At 41.5% G+C, this 22,278-nt stretch overlaps 1 protein-coding gene across 5 annotated transcripts in view; it reads right to left on the bottom strand.

The window, feature by feature from the left end:
- The window catches only part of dmd (dystrophin), a 2,012,228-nt gene that overhangs the window by 1,015,657 nt on the left and 974,293 nt on the right, over nt 1–22,278 (bottom strand). For all 5 annotated transcript variants that reach the window (XM_043700735.1, XM_043700733.1, XM_043700734.1 and 2 more), the window contains 3 exons: nt 21,483–21,665; nt 20,456–20,590; nt 14,374–14,523 (listed from right to left, as the gene is read on the bottom strand). In XM_043700735.1, the coding sequence (XP_043556670.1) occupies nt 14,374–14,523; nt 20,456–20,590; nt 21,483–21,665 (468 nt within the window). The remainder of the gene's footprint in view (nt 1–14,373; nt 14,524–20,455; nt 20,591–21,482; nt 21,666–22,278) is intronic.

Here is a 22,278-nt window from a genome sequence, read left to right as displayed (position 1 = left end):
TCGACAGGTTGAGGCGGTTAATGTCCCGGCGGCAGTTGGAAATGAAGAGGTCGAGGGCAGGTAATAGGCCAGCGCGGGGTGTCTAGGTGGATGCAGTGTGTTGGAGGTGGGCGAAGGGGTCCTCGGAAGGTGGGCGGGAATCCTGATTGTGAAAGTAAGCTCGGAGGCGGAGGCAGAGGCGGCGGAAGAAATGTTTGACATCACGGCGTGTATTAAATTCATTTATGTCGACGACATCAGCACTGTGCTACACTGACAGCATAGAATCTGCAACCACCTCTGTTAGCTCGGGATTCAAAAAGGCAGCTCCCTAAGCTTTGTTAAGTAGTGCAACAATATCTGCAAATACAGCAGATGTGACCATTAGGACTTTGCAGTATAGGGAGAGGCATTAGGGGTAGGAAAGAGGTGAGGGACAGCCTGAGATCATGGAAATTCTCTTTGATACTATTTTTTCCAGAGCTGCTGATGACAATCTTGATCATAGATTGTCTTGCTGTCAATGCATGCAGCTCTTGAATCTTCTTTGGAGCAAGGCTGAGATCTGATCTGGGACTGAGTAAACAGAGGAAAGACAGAGAGGCAAGATATTTGGCTCTTTGATTCTGCTCCGCCATCAATATGATTATGACAGACCATCAAGGTCTGTTCCCGCTTTCTCCCCATATCCTTTGATTTATTTAGCCCCAAGAACTGTATCTAACTCCTTCTTGAAAACATTCAATGCTCAGGCCTCAACCGCCATGGCAGAGAATTCCACAGGCACACCTCCCTCTGGACGGAGAAGTATCTCCCCATCCCAGTCCAAAGTAGCCCACACCATAGACTTGGGTCCCTAGTTCAATGGTCATTGAAATGATCCTTCCTGCGCCTGTCTAATCCTGTTAGAATTTTGTAGGTTTCTATGAGTTCGTCCTCATTCTTCTAAACTCCAGTGAACATAGTTCTAATGATCCAATCTCTCTTCATACATCAGTCCTTCCATCCCAGGAAGCAGTGTGGCAAACCTGTGTTGCACCCTTTCCATAGACAGAACATCCTTCCTCAGGTAAGGAGACCAAAACCGCCCTGGGGATTTATTGGCCTTTCATCCCATCAATTTCCCCAGTATCACTCCCTTTCTCATATTGATTTCCTTCACTTCCATCCTCTCACTAGACTCTGTGTTCCTCATTATCTTTGGGACATTATCTGTGCCCTGCTTTGTGAAGTCAGAAACAAAATAATTGGTTTTCCATCTCTTTCTCCCTCATTAGAACATCCCCCGTTTTTGATGCGAAGAACTTACATTTGTACTCACTCATCTTTTTCTCTTCATATACACAGAAGCTTTTTAAATTAGTTCCCTGCAAGCTTACACTCATTATATTTTCCCCCTCTTAATCAGTTCCTTTGTTCTATTCTGCTAATATTTAAACTGTCCCCAAGTTCCAAGTCTGTTGAGTTTTTTTGGCCAATTTGTATGCCCCTTCTTTGGATCTAATACAATCCCCAATTGCCCTTGTTAGCTGTGGTTGGGCAACACTTGGTGTTTTATTTATGTCCCAGATCTACTAGATCTAGCACAGCCTGACCTGAATATCAGTGAGCGTGCAACTAGCAAGCAGATGACATTTTATGAGATTATTAATGAGCTGCATCACTCTACTGATGATTGGAAAGAACAGTAATTGGCAAAGTTAGACTAATCCTGCACTTTGTTAGCAATTATTCACATTATTGAATAAATGTCAGTGTCACAGCTGTACTGGAACAGGTTGAGCATCGGAGTGGCCAGTTTCACTGTGCAGATTTTAAGCTTTACAGCCAGAGATATATCTAACAGAGCCAATCATTTCTCCTAACCCTCAGCACAGTGATAGAAAAAGTCAGCAATAATTCCACAAAAAGACATCTGTTTGCTGCTAGCCCACTCGATGATGTTCAGTTTAAGTTCCATTAGAACCATTTATGATTTTCATCCCTGAACTAGGGAATTCATCCCATATCAACCCAGCAGAAATGTACATTTGTTTTTGCAGCTTTACCCTTAATATTAATACGCTGCAGGTGAGCAACATGAATGAGCAAACGAAGCATTAATGCCAGTCAAATACAAATACTTGTTCGACAGCACAGGTAAGCTTTTCCTTTACAAGCACAACTATCTTCAGAAAAAAAACAAAGCACAAATACAAGAATACAATACTGATTGTTATAGTTATTCTCCTTATACAGTGACAGTTTGGGGTGAATTTTCTCCACAATGTGACTAAGTTCAATTTCAGCAACTTGCTTGGAAGATTTCCTCTGTGGGCTCAAGCAAGATTTCCGATAAACTTTACAACTTTAGAGAAGTGTTTCCAGGTTTTTCACCACTGGCACCATTTTTTAATTCCAGCTATCCATCGGTTCAAATACAATCCTTCCCAGTTCAAGTGGGTGAAGAATTACAAAGGAGGTAGCTGAAAGGAGGAAAATTAGAACCCTTTTTGGCTGGTGGATATGGTGGTGTGCAGGGGAACTCTTTCTTCAGTGCTGCCAGAGGAGACCATGGCACCAGATTTTAGCTGGATCAGTGTGGTCTCGAGGAACACCAAGCAATGCAGGAACAAAACACATGGGCTTCTGCATTCATTAAAGGGTCAGTAGTGCCATTTTCATGCTGCTACCTCACATGACACTCTCCCTCTGCTACTGCACCCACCTTCTTCACAGGCTCACGGTCTACCATTTCCACACAGCATCTTCTCCATTGGCTCTTATCCTGACCTTCCCAGAGACCACTAACCTTGCACCCTCTTCCTGTATGCTAGAGTCAAAAAAGTATGGCACTGGTAAAAGCACAGCAGGTCAGGCAGCATCTGAAGAGCAAGAGAGTGCATGTTTTGGGCATAACCCTTCTTCAGGACGGCGGAGGGGGAAGGGGGCTAGGGGAAAGGTAGGTGGGATGGCGATAGATGGGTGAAGGTAGGATGGGATGGTGATAGTTCAGTGGGAGGTATGGAGCAGATAGGTGGGAAGGAAAATGGACAGGTAGGTCAGTTGGAGGGGTGGATCTGAATAGGATTGGGAGATTTGGAAACTGGTGAATTCAAATGAAGTCGTATGGTTATAGACTTCAGAGGCTGGAGATGAGGTGTTCCTCCTCCAGTTTGTGGGTGGAGGAGGCCCAGAATGGATATGCCCTCAGTGGAGTGGGAGGGGAGAGTTGAAATGGATGGCCACTGGAAAGTGGTGCTTATGGACCAGAGGATGTTAGGTTGATTGGTGGGGACGGAGCTCTGTGCTCCCTACTTTCTCACTCGGAACATGTCACCACTTTCCCTCACCGGCACAAACAGTGACAGCTGTGACAGCCACTTGTATCTTATTCAATCCCTGCCCTTATTGAAGGAGAAAGCAGGCCACAACAGGACAGAGAAGGCAAAGATGGGTGGCAGGGTGTCTGTTCACCCTTTGCATTGCTGCCCTGCTCTCCCATTGCCACACCAGTATCAATGTATCTTTAATATGCCCAAACCTCAACCTCATTGCTCAGCTTATTCTGTCTCTTGCCTTCAGAAGCTATGAATGGCATCTACATTGCTTCGGCCCTGAAGAGAGCGACCCACCAGTCAACATACCCTCCTTCAACTCAGGAGCAAAAAGAAGGACCTTTCAGAGGATCGTGAGGTTTACTCATGCACCCTCCACCAGTTCAGATGTAGATACCTCACTGACTATGTTACCTATAGGAGAGTCAGAAGCACCTCTCCACAGCTGCCAGAGGAAGAAATGCTCCAAGGTGGCGGCAATTTAACCACTGCCATCCAAGGCAGGAGAGAACCCATGTGTCAGTCAGTAATTACTTGATTAAAATGAACACACAGAAATATCAGGCAGGTCTATTGGAAACATTTGGGAAATTTGATTGAAGGTTGGATGAGTTTCCCAATGCCATCTGTACAATGTTGGCCGAGCATCTGTGTCTGGCTGGCTAACTCCACGGAGAGCTAGGTCTTGCAAAGTACTCCGTGATAGCTGGAGATACAGACAGCTTGACACTCAGGTTTTGAGCAAGGGTCACCTCACCTGAAATGTTAACTCTGATTTCTCTCCACAGATGCTGCCAAACCTGCTGAGCTTTTCCAGCAATTTCTGTTTTTGTTTTAGTTCTACACTCTACCGCATTAGTGCTGGTGCTCAGCACGAATAGGAAGACGGGCAAGTGTGGTCAAGGGAATTTGATCGCATTCCTTCATTAAACCAACAAACATGAGCCTGCATCTGGCCAGGACACTCAGCACACCCAACGAACCCTTCAACACCAAAATATTCCAGTATAGGGCAGGCTCCTTCCACCTTCAGCTGAGGAGCCTGGACCTGTCGCAAGGTGTAGCGAGGGGGAAAGGAAGTTCAAATGATGCCCTTGAACTAATGATAATGGGACTCTCTCACAGTCCCCCTTAACTGTGGGCCACACCCTTAGTCTTGAAGACCTGGCCATTTGCTTGAAATCCATTCTGCCTATTGGCAGAGTACATTCCTGTCACCAGATGCAGGTGTGATATGAATAGAGTAAGATACCATTCATCAACATATTCACATCTTGACTGATCATTGCTGGCAACCATGGCAAGATGCCTAGCTTTCCATGTACATTTCAAGACAAATGCACTGTCAGCCTGTAAGTTTTGAGTGAGGTGCCAATGTGCAAGGTAACAAGACAGATGCTGCAAGCATCCCAGTAGAGACAAAAATAATGAGCAAGAAGAACGTAAGCCAACAGCTCTTAGATGCACGCTGTTCTCACGCATGAGATGGGTGTGCGCCACAGTACACAAACTAGCCTGGCAGCAGCACTGGCACAAAATTGTCATTGAGTTCAAAAATGCAGCAATGGAGAGGTGAACTGCATTCTAAATGAGTCGGAGAGGTGCCCTGCTGATGTTATGAGGTTGGTGCTTGGCCAATGCCAATCTCCATGGATGCAAGATACAGGTGGTTATTGCCCATGGAGTGTCAGTTGAGATGTTGCGGAATGCTGGCCAACCATGGGTGGCTGCAGCTTCCAGGTCCTCGACCTGACTTGCACATCAGGAACTGTCTCCATCCCATTTCCCTCTATTGCCTGGGGAAACAGAACGAGGGATGATGGGTGGGATTCTCATCTAGCCATTGAAATCTTTTCCACAAAATCTGATATCTTTTCCTCAATATCAAGAATCTCATTTATCATTCTCACCATGTCTTCGACACTGTCTCATTATTGCCCACATTGTTCAGGGTCAAACACTTGCCGTGATTTTACTGGGTTCACAATGTGAAACCAAAGAATTGCTCCCAAAACATGGTATATTCAGCAGATACAAAAAATTGAATTGTCCTGCAATTTTTTTTACATTTAAGATGTATGAGACAAGTTGTTACATATCTCAAAGCTTCATTGTGAAAAAGAACCACACACTATGGTGATAAAACTAAAAGTAAATAGATGTAGTAATGTTTCCCCTTTTAAATTTGCACTTTGACAAAGATTGGGAAATTTGGTTTTGTAACTCAGATATTGTACCAAATGAACTTGAGAGATGAAGATTCTCAGTATATTTAAGCAAAATTGATTTTGTTTGCTGCAGGATTACCAGCTTGTGCACTAAGCGATTTCTCATGCATTAATTCCCTACCATTACAGCTTTCACAGGAATGGCTATTGAATTTCAGTGGCTTTAGTTCCACAATTTTTTTAAAATTGTGTTATGCTCAGTTCACTTACCACTTTCACTTTGATCATACAGCATTGCAATAACCATTAGGTGGTCTCCTGAATACGTGACCAATTATTAAAACATATAATCTCAAGTCTACTGCAGCTTGAAGTGTAAGAACCCAAATTAACTACTGACTTACTGGTAATAAGACAAATAGTATTCTAACTTAAGAATTAGCAATGATCATAAGCAGGAAAGTGCTTTCTACTGAATCAAATGAAAGCAGTAATTGCTGGAGGAATTCAACAGGTCTGGCAGCTTCTGTCGAGAGGAAAGCAGAATTAATGTTTTGAAATCCGTGACTGTTCTTCAGAATTGAAAACAGCCAGGAAAAGGTGTTTTTTATGTTGATGATACGGGGTAGAGGTGGGTGAGGAGTAGTGAGGTGAATAGTTGGAAAAAGTGCCCAGAGGGAGAAAGAAAAGCAGACAAAGGGCTTGCTGATATTAAGCTGGGAAAGAAATAAATGGTAAATGGGTGCTAACAGGAAGTGTGAATGGTTGAAAATAGGTTTGGAGCAACCGATACAGAATAGGTTGTGGAGATGTGGGAGTGAGCAACAAACATGGAGAAAGGTGTACATGCTTTGAACTTGTCAAACTCGATGATGATTAAGAGTCAGAGAGTTGTACAGCACAGAAACAGACCCTTCAATCCAACTCGTCCATGCTGACCAGATAACCAAAATTAATCTGGTCCTGTTTGCCAGCATTTGGCTCATATCCCTCCATCCCTTCCTATGCACGTACCCATCTAGTTGCCTTTTAAATGTTGTAACTGCACCAGCTTCGACCACTTCCTCTGGCAGCTCATTCCATACACACACTACCTTCTGCATTAAAAAGTTGCCCTTTAGGTCCCTTTTAAAACTTTCCCCTCTCACCCTAAACCTATGCCTTTTAGTTTTGGACTCCCCTATCTGGAAGAAAAAAAAAACATTGACTGTTCACTCTATCTATGCTCCTTATGATTTTATAAACCTCCATAAAGTCACCTCTCATTCTCCAATTCTCCAGAGAAAACAGCCCCATCCTATATAGCTTCTCCCTACAGCTCAAACCCTTCAACCCTGGCAACATCCTTGTAATTCTTTCAATTTTCACAACATCCCTTCAATAGCAGGGAGGCCAGAATTTAATGCAGTATTCCAAAACTGAGCTAACCAATGTTCTGTACAGCTGCAACATGACCACCCAAATTCAATATTCAATGCACTGACCAATAACTGTGAGAGTAGCTTCACTATTCTGTCTATTTGCAACTCCACTTTCAAGGTACTTTGAGTGTTCACCTGAAGATCTCTTTGTTCAGCAACACTCCTCAGGACTTTACCAATAAGTGTATTAATCCTGCACTGATTTGCCAAACCCAAACACAGCACCTCACATTTATCTAATATAAACTCCATCTGCCATTTCTCATACCACATTGTACTCTGAGACAACTTTCTTTGCTGTCCACTACAGAGTCAATTTTGATGTCATGTCCAATCTTATGAACCATACCTCCTATATCCACATCCAAATCATTTATATAAACGACAAAGTTTGATTTATTTATTGTCACATGTATCTTGTTACAACATACAGTGAAAAGTGCTGTACTGTGTCGCCGGTGCCATCTTAAAACAAGAAAAGTAATCCTAAAATATAAAGGTAGAAAAATGAAGAAAAAAGAAAATGTCCAACTTTCCAGTCATTCCTGTTAAATGCTCAGTCATTGGCCACGTCCCTTTCACCATGCCACTACTGGAACAAAATGTGCCACTCTTTGATGCCATCGTACCTCCACCGATGCCCTCGCCACTGTGGGTCCTTGATGGACCCTGCCAATGTGGATGCCATTGGTGCCGCACCAGCCCAAACTCGACTCTGCCACCGCCATGAATCTGCTCTGGGCCTACCTCGCTGATGCAGCTGCTACTGACACCGCCTGGTCCCATATTGGGCCCAAACCCATCTCTGCCACCCTCAATCTGCTAGAGACGCAGATGCCACCAGGAACACAAACGTCCCTCCACCGTAGCAGCTCTCAGTGGTGTTCCTGGCACCAACTACGATGCAGAAACCACTGGCAGCCAAACTCGCTGCTGTCACAAGTCTGAGCTGCTGGGCCCACTTGCCACCACGGCTATGACTGAGCTCCTTCACAAAACATAAGTAAAAATAAAGAAAAATAAAATAAGAGAAGGGAGAAAAAAAAGAAAAGAAACAAAAGGAAAAGCCAATGGAGCATACGAGGCTCAGGGTCAGTAGTGTCCTACTCCACTACAATCTTTCTGAACTAACTGTCCTGAAGGCAGCAGACAATGTGTTGTTCTTCCAGCTTGCATTGAGCTTCACTAGATGACTTCAGTGGGCCCAACATAGAAATGTTGGCATAGGAACACGGCAATATGTTGAAGTGACAGGAAAGTGGAAGTTCAGGTCATTTTTATGGATAAAGCAGAGGTGTTCTGTAAAGTCGTCATCTAATTGGTGTTTTGTCTCCTCAATGTAGAGGTAACACATTGTGGGCAGTGAATACAGTCAACTAGATTGAATAAAGTGTAGGTTGAGTTTAATAATTTGAGAGTGTGAACAGCTTCTTCTTGTTTATTCCCATAACCCAAGCATCTGTCTGTATGGGCTGCTGTGAGCACAGACAACTCATTTTCAACTATTCACACAATCCATTAGCATTCATTCAGCAATTACTTCTCTCCTGGCTTACTATCAACAATCTCTTTTTGGCTTTTTCTTTTAATTCCCATTCTCTGGGCATTCTCTCCATCTATTCGACTCACTCATTTCCCCCCACTCAAGTCACCTTTTCCCAGCTGCTTTCAGTTCTGAAGGAAAGTCACTGGGGCTTTGAAACATTAATTCTGATTTTCTCTCCACAGATGCTGCCAGTCCAGCTGACAGTGTTCTCTGTGTTCTTTTCAGAACTGCAACATCTATAGCTCTTCATTTTATTCTGCTGAATGAAATGTGTGACAATCAAAACATGACAGAAGTTGATGGCTATGTTTATCCCTCACTTTGCTCTGCTATGCTCTGATACCTCTGCTTATAGGCTGACTCAGTTTATGGAATCTTGTACAGAATTTCAACATCCACTCGCATGACAAATAGTTTGTTGCAGCAACATCATAAGTACCACACTATGATGAGGATGATGGCAGTCATGTGGTCCTTGAACCCACCTCTCAGAAGGCACAGAATGTCTATCCTCAAACTATCTCTAGCCAATAGTTAAAGGAGTAAAGTGGTACAGCTGAAAGCCAAACATCAGTGTGCAAATATCTCTTCTTTCCAATTTTAAAGGATATTGCTTAATTTACTCATACATATTCCCATGTATTTCCATCCAAGATTCAGCTTGGGCCAATAACTTGGATCATAATTAACCTATGCAAGTGAAGTCATGATTTTTGTGACTTGATGATTTTCATTTCAGGTAAATCAATCAATTTGTAACAGGTCTGCTCAGGAGTGGTTGAAAATTTTAATTTTTATTTATTTACTGTTTTCTGCCAATCCATTTTAAGTTGATCAGTGCAGTAAGAAAATATTAAAGAAATTGGTTTACAAGGTTATAAGTAATCAAAAAAATTGTTAAAAATAACACAGCATTCTAAATATTTGCTAAATATGAATAAGTTATTACATACTGATATAGAAACTGCAAAATAATTTCATTTAGTTCACATGAAAATAGGACCACCAATAATCTGCAATCAGTTGATTTATAGGTGGGATACCAGGGCTAGTCTTATATCACACTGAGGTAAAAACAATGACTGCAGATGCTGGAAACCAGATTCTGGATCAGTGGTGCTGGAAGAGCACAGCAATTCAGGCAGCATCCGACGAGCAGCAAAATCGACGTTTCAGGCAAAAGCCCTTCATCAGGAATAAAGTTTTTTATGCAGCGTTGGAGATGGACAGCAAGCTTGACATGAAGAGAGTGAGAGAGAGAGAGAGAGAGACAGGTATCTGCAATGTCCTGTGAAGTGTGATATTTACTTCAAGGAATGAATCTGTCTGATGATTCCTGATGAAAGGGCTTTTGCCCGAAACGTCGACCTTATATCACACTGAGCATGCTTGTTATTTACAATGTCTACTTCATACCTTCAAATCATTGTTTGTGTGTGCAAATTTCAGATTAGCACATCTTTTCTGCTGATTTTCTTGCGACACTAAAGTAAGGCTATGGAATAATTTTTTTTTCCTAAAGGGACTGATTAAAATACATTCAAGAAATTGTCTCAAGTACAGGTTGTTCATTTAGCTTCCACTCGATATTCCTTCCTCAGGTGAATGTTAGTCTGAGATTTGGGGTGAAAGAGCAAGAGGAGGCATTTCAACTTGGCCAGGGCAGTAAGGTGTAAGCAGTGGTAAATGATGTTTTTGAATCTTCCTTTCATATGCTGTCGTGAGCTGTCAATTCACAAATGCCAGTTTTCCATGTCTGTCAAAGTTGAAAATTACCTGAAGTATGGTAACAGGCTAGAAAGAGTGCTCCATGTACATGGAATACCACTTGCCTTCAGAGTTTGTGAGTGATAAAACATAGAAAAGTGTACCATTCCAGAGAATCAACTCAAAATGTATAAATGTTCAAAAACAAATTATTTGTTACTTAACAAGCAAATGTGAAAACATTCAATTGTAATAAAGTGGGCATAAATTCAAAAGAAAATTGAACTTCACTATCTTAGAAATGATCAACAAAAACAAAATACAAGAGCTTGAACTGCAATAAATGCAAATCTTGTGAAGACATTTAAAGGGTTACAAAAATTTACATTCTAGTCCTAAAATGAGAGGACGAGACCAGTCAGTGATCATTTTTATACAGGCTGCTGAAAATGAGCAGTCAGATCATTCCACAGAATCAGCACCCTCCTGTTGGACAAACCCTTCCGCATGCATCATTAATCCAAGTGACCATGGGGATAAAGTCAAACATTGTAAAGCAATTGATATGGAGAAAAAAACAAAATGGTAAAAGAGGTATCGCCTTACTGTTTATTAACAAACTTCAAATTAAAATTACCCACTGAAATCAAACAGATGATTTGTAATTTATTTAAAATTAGTCATATTAGTTAACAAAATTAAAACATTTGTACATCTGGTACAAATTTGAAAACTTTCCTTTTATCTGTGAAACCTATATTGTCCACATTAGGGGCTGTTGAAGACTAAAGAATTGAAAACTGTTAGGCTCAATATCATTCTAACGTAAAATTGTTCTGAACATTCTCAACAGGCATCAGTAAAACATAAATCAAAGCCAAGAATCCAACCAAAAGCTACCAGTGAATTAGATATTGTTTTACCATTGCAAGGATAGCTGAGGAATTAAGAAGAGCCCAAGAACAATGGAAGAAACGGCTGTTCAGTGGGGTTTTACTGTAAATAACTGGGTGACCACTAACTGTGGCAGTTTGTGACATGTTTACTGGTTCCCATTTCACCGGTTCAACTTTGCACTCTGCCATCATAATTATGACTCGAACTTTATCTCATTCATGCTAACTCCTGATTAGGTTATTTACTTCAACAAGTGCTTCACTAGAATAGATTGGTACACATCACATGGGGTGGTTTTGGTGGGGGGAGGAGAGAGGGGCAGAGCAGGTTAGAAAAGATAGAGCTGTGATCTCCATCATGATTCGGGCAAAGAACCAGGTTTTGCATCAATCCAGGCAGAATGGGAATCAAGCTTTGTGCCATTGACGTCTAACCGATCCACAGCAGCCATTGAGCCAACTGAACTGCTTAGATTCCCCCAAGGAGTTGGAGTTTCTGTCACAACATGCAGGCAGTCTTGACTTTAGACAGTGATGTTAGCACTTCCAAATTGCTTTCCATCACATGGATGAAATTGTGCAGCATTATGAATGTATCTTCCATGGCTATCATGTCCTGGAGTTGAATCCAGAGCTTCCAGTTCAGAGGGAGGAAGCTACCTCCTCTGCCACAAGACTTCCAGTCTGTCAAGAATTACTCCTGCCCAAAATTATAGACTAGCATAGCATTTGTGTCTTGTGCAGGCTTGTTAAATTCGCAGCAAAGGGAATATGGTCAAAGGTGAGCAAGATGGGCCCAAGTTTTTTCCTTACCCAAAACTGTTACAATGGACAGGAATTTGTTTTGCCGAGTCATGTTAATGGATATCAGGTGCACTTTTTGGTTCTCTGGCGAAAACAACTGCAACCTTAGTGTTCACTTGGGTGCTCCCTTATTTGTTGTGAGCTTGGATTTTGATGGCCAGTTAGCAGCTGCAGGGATGGCCACAATGGTGGATGGGGTGCAAGGGTCTGATTTAAGTGGACCATGATAGCCTTTACCTGGGGCTGACATTTCACTGCTTCACTATCTGTGGCATGGCAACTCAGGGGAAGCATGGTAGCTCAGGGTTAGCACTGCTACCTCACAGCCCCAGAGACCAGGTTCAATTCCAGCCTCAGGCAATTGCCTATGTGGAGTTGGTGCATTTTTGCTGTGTCTGTGTGGGCTTCCTAGAGCAGTCCAAAGGTGTGCAGGTTAGGTTGATTGGCCATGCTAAATTGCCCCACAGTTTCCAGGGGTGCAGGCTATGTGGATTAGCCATGGAAAATGGGGGTCGGCTGCTCTTCACAGGATCAGCGCAGATTTGATGGGCCGAATGGCCTGCTTTCACACTGTAGGGATTTTACTCTATGTTTCAGGTGAGGCAGAGGCGTGGAGCCCAAGTCAGAGCAACTGCTTCATTCAGGGAAGCAAAGCAAACCTCCAGGTCTCCCTCAAGACCATGGGCCTCCAAAAGGAGGTCAGAGAGGCCTTACAGAATGGATTGCAGACACAGCCCTACTCAGTTGGGCTCAGATGCAACACCTCAGGTTTTCTCGGAAACGTGGCTGAGCCGAGACCAGCAGCACCAGATAAGTCAGAGTTGCCCGAGACAGTGTGGTGTTGAGGGAAGAATGCACAATTCTATCCATTTCATTGCACCCAGGGCGTTGAAAGCATTAGCTTCTCCACTGAGGGAGTAGTCAATAGAGTACCTAAAGCAATAGCAACTGGAATGCATGTGGGATTTACATACTTATATAGCCTAGATCAGGAAGGGATATTGATGGCACAGGGATTTCTGGGAAAATGCAAGTTGCACTACACCTGAATTCCACCCTCCAGCCATCCAGAACATTACACAAGGGTTGAGGTTATCACGGCAGAAGATGAGAATGCTAGTATTATCAATCGCTGTGGCTTAATTCTGTTCCTAACTCTTACATTCCCATGTTCTGTGAGAGAATCGAAGCAGTAAGATGCAAGAATGCCGATTGGCCCTGCAATGGAACAGGTAGCAGCAGCCTCAGAAAGGGAGACCACCTGCATCTCAGCTACAGGCAGGGCCAAAGAGCAGGCTGCACCGACCTCTTATGGAGGGCATGAGAGTAGCACTGCATCGAATGGAGAGCAACCCATCAGGGCAGAGCACTGACTGGGTGACTGCGTGACACTGACGTGATCTGTACTCTGTTGGTCTTTCTGAGCATCATGTAACTACTGCCAGGAGAAGACAGCCACCTGAACCTCCTGTTATTACTGTGATGGTGGAACCTTAAGACATTTCCCTTGTTTCGCAGAATGAAAGCAGAAACATTGGGGGTGGGAATTAAACATTTTGGTACTGTGAAGGGGGGAGGATAAATGAACCATGAGGGAGGGAGCTCCAGTTCAGCTGAACTCTGAGAGCTTCAGAGAAAACAGCATATATGCCTGTAATTGTCTGCCTGGCAAGTCACACTCACCTGGGAGAAGGTTAGCTCCTTCTTCACCAGTAGATCCAATGCTGGGAAGAATTTTCCTCTCCTCTGCACTCCTGATGTTCAGAGTTTTGTTCTTCCTGTGAAGGGGCTTGCTTTTCATAACCATTTGACCCACAATCAGAGTGTTATGTTCCAATTGGCAGCTGCTGCCGTCTTTGCACTCATATGAGTTCTCCATTGTGTTCTACAGCCTCGAAGTGAGAAACCTTCCAAACCAGCTTACTGCCTGCTCTGCCCGCAACCTTCACTGGGCTAATTGCACACGTGGCCTGATGGTCAAGTTTCACTGCACTCTGAACGCTTTCGTGAAGCCCAAACGATACTGAGTGACCTTAACTGGTTCCTTCGAGGGTCCTTGCATCTATTCACGTGGTCTGTTCAAAGTGATCTCCGTGTCCCTGTCAAATTTCAGAGCAGGGCTCTCGGCAAGGTTTGAATGAGCTCTTCATTACCACGGTTAATGAATCTTGCAGGATGTCAGGGATCCCCACTTGCCCCTTGATTAAACCTGCTCGCATTCTAAAAGTGGTTAGCTCACTATCCCACACTGGCATTTTAGTCTCTTGCCTGCTTCAGTTCTTGGCCCTTATCGGGCCCAATATTCAACATTCTTTAATTGCAAATAGTTTGTGATCCATACTGTACAGACACCCAAGGTAGTGCACAAACTTAGCATATCAGAAAAGATTTTGGGAAAAATAAGACATCTCTCAGTAAGGTTTAGTTTGATTGACATACGGTCAGTATCATGTATTCCTGTAAAATACATGGATATTAGTATTACCACTAAAGGATTATCAAGTGTTTGAACAAATAGCAATGCAGCCATCTTACCTGTTGTAAGAGTTCCTCCCAGCGAGTATTGAATGTTTCCAGCTTCTCATTGATCAGTTCATCCAGGATCTCACCGTCAGTCAGTGTCTGTGCCAACTCACGGATTTGATTTTGATTATCTTCTGGGTGACGCATAACATTTTCCAGGGACTGAAACAGATCCACAATATGAGAAGTAAATGGCTTTGAAGTACAGCTTTAAACAGGTAGGTTGTGTTTTTACATAAATACTTGAATTAAAATGTGATCCAAGTCTATGATACATCAATGATGGCATCATAACATTTTATCAACATCTGAATGTTTAATAAGATTGGAGCTAAGACTGTAAATATTTTTATCAGTAAAGTATTTCAAATGGACGACGGACTTAGTGAATTGGTACTGTGTCACATCATGCATGCTCAAGTGATGCCAGGTCTTACAGCACAAAACTAAAGGAAATTAGAATGATATGCATGTGTGTATATAGACTGACCGATCCACAAGAAAATACAGACTGAAACATGTATTCTCACCACTTAAAAAAAAAGTAGACAGCCCCAGGTTACAGGTTACCCTTCAATGCTGGTGCCTCAAGACGTTAAACACGCAAGAATGATTTCTATGAATATGTCAGTTCCATCTCTTAGTGTATGAAAAATACCTACTCTGATCCCTGGCAACTGCCTCTGAGTCAGTGTTCTATTTGCAGCATTGCTATCCTTTGTTGGCAATTAATGATAGATTTTCAGTTCATTTTAGATACATAAATCATTTGGTCATCATGGAAGGTTTAACCATTAATTGTTCACCACCTTGGGCCACAAGTAATTAATATAGCAGCACTTCTTTTTTTCCATTGAAAACAGGTATTGAGTACACTGTTACTTGCACAACTATTTTAAAATTTAGAATATTACCACAGATATCAGCATTACTGTGCTACCCAACAAATATGTCAAAGCATTGTTTCTGACATGAAAATGGCAATTAGCGGCTGGGAACATTCGAAGAGCAATGCAGACAGAAATTCCTGCTAACTGTCACGAGGGCACAGGCTTCATCATAACATTGTGCACAAATGATCTTGTAAACTAGATTAGATTACTTACAGTGTAGAAACAGGCCCTTTGGCCCAACAAGTCCACACCAACCCGCTGAAGCGCGACCCACCCATACCCATTCCCTTACATTTACCCCTTCACCTACCACTATGGGCAATTTAGCATGGCCAATTCACCTGACCTGCACATTTTTGGACTGTGGGAGGAAACCGAAGCACCCGGAGGAAACCCACGCAGACACGGACAGAATGTGCAAACTCCACACAGTCAGTCGCCTGAGGTGGGAATTGAACCCGGGTCTCTGGCGCTGAGAGGCAACAGTGCTAACCACTGCGCCGCCGTAGTAAAGGAATAGTTAAGTTCCTTTCCCACAAGCATCAGTACCCACACCACTCTCAGCCTTTTCTCCAACTCTCCTCATCGCTCACATCCATCCATCGCCCCTCACTCTGGTACCGCACTGAAAGAGATGGAGTTGTATTACCATCTTACTTGGAAGTCTAAAATTGTAAAAGGTTCAAATGATAAAGGGCAGTTTCAGATCTTTAAAATAACACTTTCCCTGAATGCAACACTTCCCAGGACATCTCCATGGTCAACACATTGCTGTCACTGCTCCAAGTTCCAACTCTTTGCAAAGTTAATTAAGGTGACCAGCAATTAGTGTCTAAACCTTGCACAATGGCAAATAATTAATGCATTTAAAATGAACTGAAAATGTATCATTTATTTTGAACAAAGGTTTAATGCTTCAAATGGAAGACAGGTTTAGAAACCGTTGTCAAAGGCTAAACTAAGAATTGGAAACAGTACATTTCAAAATTTACTTTCAGAGTTAGTGATTGATAGTATGTAGTGGAATTTAGGTGGGATTGGAGATTGAGCTGAAAGTATTGTGTGAGAAAAAGTGGAAGCCAGGAGAAAACAGTAAAATGAGCACTCTGTCCCACCAATGTCCCACCCAACCCTTCCCATGGCTGCCTTCGGTCCCAAGTGTAAGAGCCTGTGGCAGCCACATTGGTCTACACCACCATCTGTGGACTCACCCCAAGAGTGGAAGAGAATCATCCTTGTTTGTGAGGGACCGCTGGTGAAGGAATGAATGAATGAATGAACGAACACTGGAATTCTAATCCTAGTGGAGAGACATGGTACATTGTAAAATGGCAGTGATACAAATATTTGCAGCAGAGGATAGTAGAAATATTGCATTTGGAATACAGCTGTCCTGACTGGGCTTGAAGCACTTCGAGTGGAACTTACTAAGTGAGAAGTTTTGAAAGTAAAATGTTTTTTGTAAAAATTCCCAAAGTAAGCTGAGGAGAGGATGTTGAACTAAGAATTGTGCCCAATTTGCAAAAGTAACAGAAGATCAAGTGAGTGTGTTTGCGATCTTGGAGATGGATTGTTGGACTTTGCATATAAATGTGGATGAAGATTTGTCATTTACGTTCTTTATAATGTCCCAAAATCTGAAGTCTGCTCTTGTTGTCATGACAGTGGCAAAATATGGACCAATTTTCAGTTTCCATCATCTGACTTTAACATCCAAGACCCTTATGGACTTCAAAAGAGAAAACTGTGAAATAAGATGGCCTAAATGTCACTAAACCAGGTTAAACCAAGCTCATAGATCCAATGTGAGATAGACAATGATAGTCAGTCAAAATTAACATTTTATCGAATGGCAGTGAAACTCAGTCAGGAACTGAGAAACTTAAGACTCCTATTTTTGATTTAAACATTTCTGGAAGTTTCAGCTAGTGGGATGAAAGCGACCTGCAGATTATCCGAAATGGGAAAACAATGATACCAGACCTGAGAATATAAAAGTGAACTACATTTCAGTATTATCATCACTGATGCCTCCACTATCAATATCCTGGAGGCTACCATTGCCCAAAAACTCAACTGGACTTACCACATGAACATTATGGGCTACAACAGCAGGTCAGAGAAATATTATGGCAAGTAACTCACACCCTGACTCCCCAAAGCCTGTCCATCATCTGCAATGCACAACTCAAGAGTGTGGTGAAATACTACCCACTTGCCTGAAGGAGTGCAGCTCAACAACACTCAAAAGAAGTTTGACAGCATCCAGGACAAAGCAGTCCACTTGACTGACACCACATTCGCAAGCACCCACTCCCCTCACCACCAACAAGCAGTAGCAGCAGTGTATGTTATCTACAGGATATACTACAGAAATTCACTAATGATTCTTAGACAGCAGATAGTTAGGAACATCAGCACCTGCAAGCTCACCATCCTGACTTGGAAAGATATCATAATTGCTTCTTTGTTGCCAGGGCAAAATCCTTGAATTTCCTCCTTTAGGGCATTGTGGGTCTACCAACACAATGCAGACTATAAACAGTTGAAGAAGACAGCTCACCACTACCTTCTCAAGGGCATCTAGAGACAAGACAATAAATGCTGGACAACCAGTGATCCCCACGTCCCACCAGTGAATTTAAAAAAAATCAGCTTTTCAGACAGAATTGAAAGAACATTGGTAATAGCAAGGACTGAAAGATTCTCTCCCTCGTTCCATGATTCCTTTTCTAACATCTTGAAAGCCAGCAATGGTGATGGAACAAATCAAAGAAACACTCATTCATAGACAACACAAGGATTCTGCAAACTTCAATGCTATTGATTATATAAGGCATCAGTTCATGATCTCAGGTTCAACAATTGTAAACACTAGCTTTTATTGTTCTAGATTTTTAATTGTGAACTGAAATGGGAAAAAGACTGTTTCAAAACCAAGGGTTGTGGAAAGAATTGCTACATGATTTTTTAAAGCAAGCAGCCTGCACTTATTATAAAGGGTGTTCATGCTGCTGTTTATCAACCAGGTAGGAAAGTTTAGTTACAGATGAACAAGTACTAGGGGTGTAGAGAATGTACAATTCCGACAGCAACAAGCAGCTGATTGACTACTGGACACCAGCCTACTCATCATTGATAAAGGCTTTCTGTCTGCCTACATTTACATGATTGACTCGTAGGTAGCTGAACAGCTTGTGAATGGGAATGGGATTGTCAGAAGTCTTTGAAACTCCAGAAGGGGAATTGGTATCTTTTTGCTCTGCAGTTAAAAAAAAAATCTAAAGTCTGAATTGTGCCAGCTTATTTTCCCTCACCAGTTGCTGTAAATTATTTATTTTTACAATAAGGCATTTGGCAAGCAAAGACCTGGTGAAGTGAAGTCAAGGAGCCACAAGTCCTGGTAAACTAAAAGGATCCTCTCAGCCAACCCTGTGAACAGGGTTCATTGAACTTCTTTTCCTGTTTTCCCTCCACCCATTACACCAACGCTTTTTGTTGTTTCCTTGCACATGTGCACAGGGGACATCTTACCAAGGAATTAAAGTTTTACCTAATGAAGTTGTATGTCAATAACTAATAGTTGTTTCCCTTAGCTGGAACTTATTTGTAATAAACAGCCATTCTTATTGAATTCAGAAAGCTAATCTCTGCTTTTAATCTGGGCTCGAAAAGACAATTAATTTGGAAATTTTGTGAAACTTGATAAAAATCGTGATTCTTGTGATGATTCTGGCGAAAGTGGGTCTTCATCTCCAATCACCATCACTCCACAACTTCATCTACCTATCATCTCCCTAGCTACCTTCTGCCCAGCCTCACCACCCTTCCATTAATGTCGCAGCCCCCTTGGACACTCATCTCCCCACCCCACATTCTTGATGAAGGGCTTATGTCCAAAACGTTGACTCTCCTGCTCCTCAGATGCTGCCTTACCTGCTGTGCTTTTTCAGTGACACACTTTTTGACTCTGATCTCCAGCATCTGCAGTCTTCACTTTCTCCTTGATCTCCAACATGTTACCCCAGTGAGGTGTGACACCATACCAACTCAAGGGACACTTTAAGAAAGGTTTTTTTTAAATAAAAAACTGCCTACACTTTTTCCTCCTACTGGACTGAGTGATTAAAAAAAACCTGTGTGCATTTGTTTACTGTGATGCTTTTTTTATTTTTCAAGGTAAACACGAAAATTCATCTTTTCAAATTAATAATAACCTTAACATCAGCTTCTTAATTGGACAATTGAAATATGATAGGCGCATGCTAAAATAATTCTAAATTTGTTATATCCCACCAAGGGTATTATAAAGAGGAGAACAATTTCATCCACTCCTCATCTGGTTGTAACATGTGACAGGAACCACAGCCAATTTATGATCAAAATTCAACAAGCATCACTTGAATGAATCACCAAGTAATCTGTTTTTCTTTGGGTCATAATGTTTTTTTTCCAAATCGGTGTGTCCTGTATTAGTTCAGTACTCACATATTCGATCAATCTTTTGGATGAGGCCTAAGGCCCCTTCACTTTAAAATTGTCTGCTTTTGCTTTGAAATCTTGATAATCATTTGATAAAATAACAACAAACTACATCAGGTAATTGTTTTTAGCTGCTGCACTGACTGTGGTTCCATAAGATCTTGACTCTGTCCTTGAAATCAACACAATCACATAAAACTCCTTTTCAAGTTTGAAGTAATAGGTAAATGTGAACAAACACATAAATAAGTCACAATAAAGCTATATATTTAGAGTGAACATTCTTCTAATTGAGAGGGGGGAATATAACAAAATTATTGCAACTTAAAATAAATGAGCTTTCAATTGGTAACTGACTCATAGGTAACAATTATTTCACAACACAGTTGGACCCTATATCAATGAAAACCCAAAATAATGTTGTTTTGTTTTAGAAGTTTCCACTGATTTAATTGACCACTCAATTTGAAAATAACCAAATGCTTACAATTGAACCAAACAGTTCCTTTTAACATTCTTGAAAACACTGACGAAGATGGCTGGAATTTTAATAACTCGCTTGCCGAGTTAAAAACAAGGTTCTGTAATATTCAAATTAACACACAGCATTGTGAATTTGTAATGTTTAAATGTTGTACTTATTTAATTGCAGTATGATTTTTCAATTAATGTTATATGGAGAATTCGTGCAAGAATGTCTGCAGGGCACAATTACTTACATCAAGTGCCTCAGAAATCTCTTCTGCACCACCCTGTAGGTTCTCTGTTTCCTGGAGTTTAAGCTGCAGTTCATCAAGCCACAGGTTTTCTGCCTCCAGATAGGACAGTAACTCACACCAACATGACCACACCTCCTGAGATTGAATGTAGGAAATAAAAAAAATTAGCATTAAAGACAAAACGAAAGAAAAACATGCAGAATAATCAAACACCAGAATGCAGCATATTTCCGAGTCAATTGTAGAATATCTTTTAAGGGACGGGTACATGCTTTGGAGAAAAATTTAGTAGACAAGCGGTGAAACAACCAAGATTTATCTTAACAAAAACAGCCCTTCATATATAAAATCAGTGCATCTCATCCTAATCTTCAATAAAGGCTGAGTCTCTACTCATCAGTACACTGAAAGATAAGGAAGTTCACCATGGCAACATTTTGATAATACAGGGATGTAACAATGCATTGTTGAAAAACAACAGCGGGAATGAACCAATCCAAATTTAAGAATCTGCAGTCATCCAGGTACCAGTTTATGAATGTGCCCTTCCCATTGTAGCAGCTGCAAATAGCCAATCATCACAACAGCTTTCTCTGGATTGTTTCATCGACCTCATATGTACCATTCCACTTACAACCCCATCTTATCCCAGACCATCACCATTCATACACAACCCAGAAGGAATGATGTTTTCCTGGTGAATTACAATGTATCTATAAATGTAGTGTCATACGAGAGTGTCTAACTTGGAGATGCCCTGTTTGATTACTCAGTACAAGTAACATTAGATTCTTGCTGTCATCGATGTTTCCACAAACATCAAAACTGTACCATACATTATTAAAACTAAATAAGAATGCCCTTTCAAAATCAGTGCTCGGAATTTTCTCCTGCAGCACTGGTGATATCTTTCACGTTGTTTAATATTTGCAAGGAGTAACCCTCCATTCAGATGCAGTTGACATGTCTTCAAAACTAACATTCTTAACAGAAAGCTAAGAAAATCTTTTGCAATTCAAGAACTGACCTCAAGAGTCTTGCATTTTCTATTCAGTCTGCTGCAAAGCCGCTGGTAGTTGCTCGTCAGCATATCCAGTTCAGACTTCAAAGCTTCGTGGGCTGCTGGTGGAGCCTTCTCTATGAAACTGTTAACACCTTCACTCAGGAGCTTCACCTTCACCTCTTTCTGTGACACTTCTTCCTTGGCTCGCTTAAAAAAAAAGTACAAATTAATGACACAAGCAACAGCTCACCATTACAAAGTGCATTTGCATTAACAGCAACATAACAGCTACTTCTATGTGTTTCCCAAACCTCAATCTATTGCAAGAAAGTACAACTGGAAGTGAATATAAGCCTCCAATCCTTGGTTATGCTGGAAAGCCAAAGAAGATCTTTCATACATTTACACAGGTTATCAGCATCCAACTGTGAAATCTATGACCTGACTTATAGAGGCAGAGATTCAGTAGAATCTCACTTTTTTGACATTTTATTGCAAGGATGGAAGTGGTAAAGCAAGGACAAGAAAGTTTTAAAAGCTTCTCGTTTTACTGTTGCACTAATTATCATGACTTCTGCAGTTATTAATTGCAGACCATGACTGGCCTCACTTGGCTAGCCTAAGGAATAGCATCAAAGCTGTCAATACTGCATTCTGTGGTGAACTAACCAAAATGTTTTAAACATAAAGAACTCTGACTCAGAATTAAAATGCCTGAAATATCAAAAGTGGGTGAGTTACTTGTGACATATTTTCCTGTCCATTTTGTTGGTTGCACAAAGTGCCTCCAAGTATTGGAATAAAAGATTTAAAATGTTGA

Source organism: Chiloscyllium plagiosum, chromosome 12 (genome assembly GCF_004010195.1).
Source record: "Chiloscyllium plagiosum isolate BGI_BamShark_2017 chromosome 12, ASM401019v2, whole genome shotgun sequence".
Taxonomy (NCBI): domain Eukaryota; kingdom Metazoa; phylum Chordata; class Chondrichthyes; order Orectolobiformes; family Hemiscylliidae; genus Chiloscyllium; species Chiloscyllium plagiosum.
This window is presented reverse-complemented; position numbering and strand designations above follow the sequence as displayed.